Here is a 9,168-nt window from a genome sequence, read left to right as displayed (position 1 = left end):
GACGATATTTTAGGACGATATTTTAGGACGATATTTTAGGACGATATAGGTGTTTGGGGACATATCTGTATCAATGCTTATTGTTCCATTGTGCGCTGATATAATAAACATTTCTAAATTTAATCCTTAAAATGCTGGGAACCAGCCATAATTGTTCAGAAAATCCAGCAGAGGACGCACGTAGACTACTTTCAAGTCATGACCGCTTTAACTTTCACTTTCGGCATGGCGAAGCAGGGAACAACTAAATACCGTGTAGTGTATTTTGCTGAACAGAGGCTGGTAAGTTTATTGTAACTGATCTGCAAGTTAAACCAACAATAATAAATTATCTTCAATTCTCTTGTCATTAGCAACGTGCCTCTCTCAAGTTAGCAAGCTAACGTTTAGATAACCTAGCATAGGCTATTGCCTTGTAAAGCTTTATCCAGAACAATAAATCTAACGTAGAGGTAAAATATATCAGTGTTAGTAACGTTACCTTTGTCGTCCACAATGAAATGCATTGTTTGTCTTAAATCTCTGCAAAAAAATACCAAAATAAAATGCAGCTGCAATCAATGCTAATTAGACCTTCACCACACGTGACTGACTGTTTAAACAATGAACAGGGAAGGGCTGTCTTTGTTTAATTTAGATTTTTGTACCACATTTGATAACACTATAGTGAACAGTGGAGGATAGAAAATGCGAATGCACGTTAGAAACACTGTTTCACGTGTTAAAATAGGTTGTTTTCTTAGATTCTTGGCGGTGGACAAAGCTAAAAAATTTTCAGCTATTATATCGGTTATCAGCGTTAGCCCTCCCCTCCCAATATTGATATTGACGATAGCCAAAAGTATATCACTCTCACTAAGGCACTACAGTAATTGGTCATAACTACACTGTAACAGTACGTATGTGAAACGTTTTTGTCATACAAGATTTCCATTTCAGTGCTTCATAAATCCAAGTTCTGCTGTTACATTTTGCTGCCTCATCTGCATCCAGTTTTATTGTGTAGGGGCTCCATATGATTATGTTTCTGTAGTTTAGTTGTACTCTCAATGGTTTGAATTGTTCATTCGTGCTCACCTTCTCACACAGACTCATGTTTGTGCTGCTGCTGTTCTGCGTATTGTTTTTGTACTATTTGTGCTTAGTGTATTCTTAGTTTTAGCGCATTTCTTAGTTCATATATTAGATATTACTAGTGTTTTTTTTTACAATTTATACTTTTGTTGGATGTAACTGGGACCACAATTTCGTTCCACCACATAATAATAATAATAATAATAATGTCATCACAATGTCTGCACTGTATGTTTCCATACAATGGCGAAATTAGTCTCTGCATTTAACCCATCCACCACCAGGTGGTGCAGTGGGCAGCTATTGAAAGCGCCCGGGGGGCATTTTGGGGATGAGGCGTGCTGCCCAGAGACATGTGACTTGACTTATTATAAATTCATGAATGTCCTGTTTGAGGACTACCATTTATTTTAAACACAAGCAGTTACAGCTCTTTCCAGTCTCTACAGACTGCATTATTGAGGTTATTGAGAATGCATCAGGAACTCTAAGCACTTCCATGTAGTTTGGCAGGTGTTTGTAATGTGTTTCCAATGTAGCGTCAGTGGATTTGTTTTGATACTGAAGCTGAAATGATTAGACAAATAAAAATGAGATGAATTAATAATACAAAGTCATGGTGAACTTAGTGTTTCTAAGAACTTTTGTTCATTCACAACCCATTCTCATCAGCTTTTGCCATTCACTACTACTTTACTTCTGTTATTTATTTTATTTTTTTGATTTTAATGCAGTTCCGCTGTCCATTTGTGTAACTTTGATTTATATCTATTCATGAAATTAGATTTGATTTTGTTAAAATCATAAAATAGTATCAACAGACCTTGTGGTTTCTTGGTTTTCAGATGTTTTAGCCGTCACAAAAGTTACATCTTATTTCTATAGAAACTTTCCATAAAATGTCTGTTTTCAGGCTAAACTGCCAACCTATTTTTATAGAGTCGCCTTTTTTTTTGACATGTGCTTTCTGTCTTCCTCTGCTTGCATGCTGCTTTGCCATGGCCCAAACTGTGGGTCTTCCTTCAGCCAATCCTCCATCCTGCTGCCTGTCAAAGCTTGGCTCAGTGAGCTTATTAAAGACTTTTACCTCATCCTAATGTCAGCGACGCCATGTCAGCTGCTGCCACAGCTGTGACACTCTCATACCACCTCAGTAGTTTTGTAAGTTTTGTCACATTATGTCAATGTAACACCAAATTGCTGCTCAAAGTATTACTTTGTAATATAACTACATTTTTCTTAGGGTTACTGTACATTTTCACCAAACGTTGTTAAGAGTTTAACTGCACGAATGAAGCAGACAATAATATCACAATCCTGGAAACTACAAAACAAAAACATAAATGTGATTGTACAAGAATAAAAAAATACAGTAGTGCTCAAACGTATACTCAATAAATGACTCCAGATACAAAACTACTGCGTATCAAGTGCTCGTATATGGTATCAGCTTTACACGTGATATTTTAGATTATGTGATTTAAGCGTGCGTGCATGGTTAGTACTGTTCTACTTGAATATGATGCAGAGATGATTGATACTTTGAGTTCAGCTGTAAATGAAAGGTAAAGTGTATATTAAAGCGTTTTCTTTTGAGTTTAAGTTTTGTTGTGAAGTAGAAACCAATCTTTGTACCACAGGCTTTGTTATTCCAACACTTAGTTTTAATGCTGGTTGATCCAGATGTTCTCATCTGAAGCAGTAAATCATTTATACTAAACCGTTAAGTATTGTTTAGCTTCTTTATTAATGTGAATTTTAACATGTATTTTAATTATATGATATTTTACAGAGTCATTATTTTTTGTTTTTCATTTCCCTACTCAGCGTTATAAATGTATGTAGCAGCAGTATTACATTTTTTATTGCTTATTTCTTTATTTTATTTTTTTTAATCTTTGCTGTCATTTTTAATTCCTCTCTGTGTCTTGTCTCTCATTTTCTTTCTTAGGCCAAACAACTGGATCGGAAAGAACAGGAGCTGGCCACCATTTCCAGTTTTTACAAAGAGCAACTAGATATACTCGAGAAAAAGGTAAGAGGGCTTGTTGCATTTTATGGACATACAGTATATAGTTTGGCAGCATGATGGATTAGTGGTTAATGCTGTTGCCTCAATGCAAGAAGGTCCTGGGTTCAATCCCTGGTTTGGACCTGGGGTCCTCCTGTGTGGAGTTTGGATGTTCTCCTTGTGTTTGCGTGTTTCCCTCGGATGCTTCGGATTCCTCACAAAGTCTAAAACCTTCATGTTAGGCTGCCTTCAGGCTCAGACCTCCCTTACTAAAGAAATCTGTGCTCTCAATGGGATTTGCCTGGTTAAATAAAGGTTAATAAATAGTTACAGCCTTTAAAATGTTTCATACACACATATATAACGACAAAAGGAAGGTATTTCAGGTTATAAGTGCAGCTTTTTTTAGTTCAAAATAAAAACTTTGTTACTTTGAACTTAATTCAGCTTCTACCCTTATATTTAAAATATAAAAATGTATAATTTGTGTATTTAAATAAAGTTACAAAGCAAAGTCGTAATAGTAACATTTCCCACCTCTACTTGCTGTTGATGCCCTCGAGCAAGAATTTGCCTAATAACGTATTTTTGGCTTTTCTCATCATTATAGTCTTTTACAAGATAAATTCATTTTGTTGGGTGCTTTTTAAGAAAAATGACAATCACACAAAATAGTTGAACCAAATTATAATTAGGAAAGTAAAGAAGGTTGAGCTTTTTTTTGTGTAAGAAAATATTTGAAGCAAACTGAAAACAAATAATAAATTTATAAAAGTGTACCGAAGATATGGACCCACTGTTTCCCACACTGTTCCTCTTTGCCGGCCCATTTTTGTGTCTTTGTTTACACCCACAGCCGCCTCCTCCAGTATTTAGTGGAGGCTCTTTGGGTCTCCGTCAGCTCTTCCTCCCTGCAGCAAGGCCCATCAGGTAGACAGGGGACCTTATCTATTCTGTGGCACTCACTTCCTTTAGGCCTCGGTGAAAACCTTTTACATAACCAAGTGAAATGGAAGGCTTCCTGCACGACTCGCAGCAAGCGGCACGCGCAGCAATGCTTGACAGAAGAGGTTGATTGGCAGAAGAGCGCAGGATGCTCTATCTTTCTCCGCTTACCACCACAGTCCCCTTTTTCTTTTTTTTTCACCTTTTCTCGCAGCTGACCTGCATGTGGATGAGGGAATGAAAAAGAAAGGGACTGAGTGGGTGAGATAAAAAAAGTCTATATGAATTGTGCATTTAAAAGACTTTCTGTCCTGTGGCAGTGACCGTCTTCTACCTTCTTTTCCTTCATTTTGCAGTTTAATATTTTCTCATCCAGGCATCCTTTCATGTCAATTCTCCTTTCTTATCTATATTTCTCCATTTTTTCCTCCCATATTGGTTGTTGGTCTAAAATTAATGGTCACTTAAAATGTGAGTGGTCACTGACTTTGGTCATATACATTATTTTAAAGAGAGTGAAACAAGAATTATGTTTGATTCAGTCATGCCTTTAATTAAAGTGATTGTCCAGATCTTTTGAAATATGGTTCTGTGGAAATGTTATGAACAATTACTATCTTAACTGTTATAGATAGCTCCTTGATCAACCTCGGTTCAGAGAACAAAAGTTCATTTTTGACAAGCTAATGGCTAGTCTGACTGCAGCTAGCTGTAGCACCTCTGAAGCAGTGTGGGGCTTTTCTGCCTGAACAATAGATATATATTTTAACATGACTAGTTTTAGGATGATTGATTGGCTTTGCTTTGACTGACTTGATATGCCAATGGCTAGTATGAGAAAGGACCACTGGCTGCACCAAAAATGCTACAGCTAGCTGCTGCTGCAACTGCTATTTGCCCTTGTAAAGAACTACAGTATTCAAAGGTGTGAAAAATACTCTATGCATGAACTACTATTAACTTTCTGAAAGTAGTTGTTTTAAGTTAGCAGCAATCCATTTTCAAAGTCGAAGTGAAAGTTTCTTTATTTGTCGTTTGCACAAGTGTGTGCAGGGTGAGTGGGGTCCTTCGTGATGCAGGTGGCCCTCTTCCTGCATCTGGAGGTGTAGATGTCTGTGATGGTGGGGAGGCTGACTCCAACACCTTCTGTGCAGCCTTCACCACTCTCTGCAGAGCTTTTCTTTCTGCAGCTGTGCAGCCTCCATGCCACACGTTGATGCTGGAGCACAGGATGCTCTCCACTGCACACCTGTAGAAGGAGGTGAGGACTGAGCTTCCCAGACCAGCTCACCACAGCCACCTTAGGTCTTGAATTTTGGTCTTGATTTTGCATGGACTAGCTAATAGTTTGTTAATCTTTTTAATTAAACGTATATTGCTCCAAACTGAAGTCTTTTTAAAGAGCTATCTACAACAGGCAATAAATTAATTGCTGATAGCCTTTTCCACAGAACCTCGTGTTAAATGATATAAACTGAGCCTTTAAGCTTCTAGTTTATTTTGGGCTCACCGTCAAGGAGAAGAAATAGAAGAAAGAATTAAGTAAATTAAAACAATTGCAGATCTGTTTATCTCAGATTTAATTCTGCCAATAGTCTTATAGGTCAGACTATTTTGATAACTACACACCTGCACATTCACAAATTTACTCAGTTATCTAATACTCATAATCTGAGATAAAATATTTAAGACAGAGGTAAAATTTATAAATTGAAAGAAAAAGCAACTGATAACTTGTGCAAGATTTATCTTTGACTCAATATTTTCCTTTGGCCTTAAGCATCACAAGCTAATAATGTGTGTGTGTGTGTGTGTGTGTGTGTGTATTTGATTACCTGTGTAAAAATGCACATATTACACATGTACAACCATACACCAGTGTCCATTTTACCCAAGGGATAATTGATGATAATAAATGGTAATGTTTGGCCAAAGGGTGTGAATATCATCTGAGTTCAGCACAGACATGAATGTGAAACCAGTCTGTGTGTGGGTGTGTGTGTGTAAACGTGTGATTATTGTGGCAGGATTGTGCGCCGCCTGTCGTCTTAGAAGCAATTATTGTGCAGTGACCAATCCACTGCACAATTTTAACATTTTCAGTTTCCCAAAAACAAACGGAAAATTTCAAAAGATAACAAATACTGAACATCCCAGCACATCCTCTAAATCTCCCCCCGCTCAGTGCCCACTCTCCCTCATTTATTTTGGGATCCTTTCCTAATCTCTCTGCAGTGTACAGGTAGAGTATATCTTTCTTCCTGTGGCAACACATCCTGTGACTCTGTAAACAAGTCTTAGTTTAAAATTCACTATATTTAATCCCCCCCACCCCCCCCTGTCAGCTTCTCCTTCGGAAAGAAAAAAAATAATCCGCCTTCGTCCAGGCGTGCAGCGTGAAACAACCCCTCCCGCAAAATCCTGACATCAGCCCATCTCAGTCCACAAGCTTCTCCAAGGTGTTCAGACAAGTGTGCATGCAAGGATCATCTGAGCACAGACTCACATGCAAACACAGATTTAGTCACACACCTGCATGTATGCAAGATTATACACAAACACAGCACACATGCACCCACACTAATCCCCTCCATGAGCTTTTCCAGCAACCTTGGAGCCCAGCTTTCCCCCTTTCAGCCTCTCCACTTTGGGCTTTTGTCCCTATAGGTGGAAACCTCTGGGAAGAGCTCAGAGTATGTATGTCAGTGTCAGTGTCTCCTCTTTTCTGCTGTTATAAAAATGAAGCTGGTCCTGCTCCTCGGAGTGTGTTCCGTTAAAATGACACATTTTATTCAGTTTGTACACCAAAACATGCTCACTCACCAATTTCCATGTTCGTGTTAAAGATTTAAGTAGCTGGTAACGTTTAGGAGACACTTCACATTTTAAGATTCCAGAGTTAATCTAAAGAAAATTAATTTTTAAGGAGAAAATAGAATATTTACAAATCATGTTTTTTAAATTTTATTTAAGAAATGGCAGCTTCGCAACCATTAAAGCATGACATTTTTATACATTTCTGATGCTTGTCCTGACTTGTTATTTTTTTGTGCACCAGTTGGAAGAAGTCAGTCATCTGCAGTCTGACCCTGCAACATTTTTCAAGACAAGGCATCATCAAAGGTGCCCATGTGTTTAAGCCTCTAAGGAGCCTTTTCACATACTGAACGTCCCACAAGTCCACCACAGACTTTCAAGTCTCTGAACAGCTTCTCTCTGTCAAGTCGTTGACCTGAGACTAAAGGCTAAAGACTATCATGCGACTAACTTTGCTTCACCTTTTCCCAAAAAGCCTGCCAAAGTAATATCTTACTTCCCTCTATTAGGAAATTAGAGCTGCTGTCTTTTTTCATGGCAGTAAATCTAGAACTTGGTTTCTTTAATTCTCATATTAAATCATTTACTTGGAGTGATTGGTGCTTATTAGATTAAAGAAACAACTGAGCAGAAGTTTGAAGGACTGAAACTACTTTTGTCTGCAACGCAGTGTTAAGATTAGGCCTGCTGCAATAAACGATAAATCAATTAATCGCATGAAAAATGAAAGTTATCGACCCCATTTTCATTTATCGGCTTTGTTTCTTTGTGTGTCTCTCTTTCTACTGAAGACACTGGACGACAAAAGGCTCAACTGTTGTTTTTATTAAATAAAACGTGCCAAGTTTTATTAATCAGAGCCGATCGGAATAATCAAGTGTACAATGTTTTGATGTTAAATTTTGATTCTGTTAATAAATGACCACATTCATTTTGATGGGTCAAAGAAAATTAACGTCTCATGTCACTGATTAGACCATCTCCCACACAGTACCTCTGTCACATATCTGTCAAGTAGCTCGAAAAAGAGAGAACCCGTTATTAAATATTGATTGTAGTGGAGCTCCTAAGCTAACTAACCCTATCTCACTACATTTCTGGCTCTTCACTGACCCCTCTCTTTCTCTTTTCTTCTTAAAATCTGTTTAACCGTCCAAAATCACGTTTTTGGATTGTTAAAAGCAGCTAAGATGAGAAGCTAAGCTACGAGCTAAGCTAAGAGGCCGACCTTAGGAAAAAAATCTCTTGTCAAAGCTCCAAAATTCACGGTTGAAACCCGTTCCTTCGTCTAAATAGTTGTTTTTCTCTGCAAAAAAAAAAAAAAGCTGAGAACTTGTTTACTGATTTTTTTATTAAAAGCTTTGTGTGAAAAATGTTATGCTGAAGAGCTCAAATCACACACAGCGTCTGCCATTTTGAGAACCAAAAAACAGGAACAAGAGACAGCCCATGTCACGTCAAGAGGCCTCCCTCCCATTTTTCTTAAAGACATACGCTGCTCGCTCCCTCGCTATCCATCCTTCGGTTCAAACAGTCTTATATTGCCATCCAGTGGTCAAAGAAGGTACTACACACAAAATTAACATTTCATCTTCAATTTGGCAATAATTTCAAATTATTGTCAAATTTCAAACAATATTATTGTTTATCGCAATATTTTCTGAGACAATTATTTGCCCAGCAAAATTTGTTATCGTGACAGGACTAGTTAAGATCCTGCCTGCAAATGAGAATTAGTCTTTTAGATTTTTGTTGTGATGTTGGTCATGTTCCTCTGTTGATATGTGATATTTAAATGTAGACTGAAGGGAAACTTGATCAGTTGTATTTTAAGTGCATTGACATTATGCATCTAGATCAGTGCTTCTCTATTATTTTCAGTTACACCCCCCAACTCTTCGCTGCGACTGTAAATAATATAATTTGTCTAAAACAATTGTTATAAATACACCTCTGCATAACATTGTACCCTTATTAACATTAAATAAATAAATAAAGAAAGAAATATAGATCAACTTACAACAAAGATTATTAACATTGTTTTATAGTCTGTAAAAGAAAAGGCTTAAAGTGCATCAATTTGTCTGAAATTAAAATATATATATTTAAACTGTAAATAATATAGTCCTAACAGTTGTTAAACATCTGTTTTTATAACAAATAAATAAAAAAAAAACATCAAACTTGTGCTTTGATAAAACTAAAAAATTTTGTCAACGTGAAAGAGGAAAGAGGGGCAGGTGTCGCTCTCGCTTTGAGTTTATACTCTTTGTTGCATGTGTGCTGTGGGTGAAATGCGTCCAGAGCGCAGGACTTGTTAG

At 37.2% G+C, this 9,168-nt stretch overlaps 1 protein-coding gene across 2 annotated transcripts in view; it reads left to right on the top strand.

The window, feature by feature from the left end:
* LOC119412237 (MICOS complex subunit mic25a) overlaps positions 1 to 9,168 on the top strand; it is an 83,720-nt gene that overhangs the window by 27,636 nt on the left and 46,916 nt on the right. For both annotated transcript variants that reach the window (XM_037679220.1, XM_037679219.1), the window contains one exon: positions 3,026 to 3,109. In XM_037679220.1, the coding sequence (XP_037535148.1) occupies positions 3,026 to 3,109 (84 nt within the window). The remainder of the gene's footprint in view (positions 1 to 3,025; positions 3,110 to 9,168) is intronic.

The sequence above is a fragment of the Nematolebias whitei genome, chromosome 7 (genome assembly GCF_014905685.2).
Source record: "Nematolebias whitei isolate Nwh7 chromosome 7, NemWhi1, whole genome shotgun sequence".
Lineage (NCBI taxonomy): Eukaryota > Metazoa > Chordata > Actinopteri > Cyprinodontiformes > Rivulidae > Nematolebias > Nematolebias whitei.
This window is presented reverse-complemented; position numbering and strand designations above follow the sequence as displayed.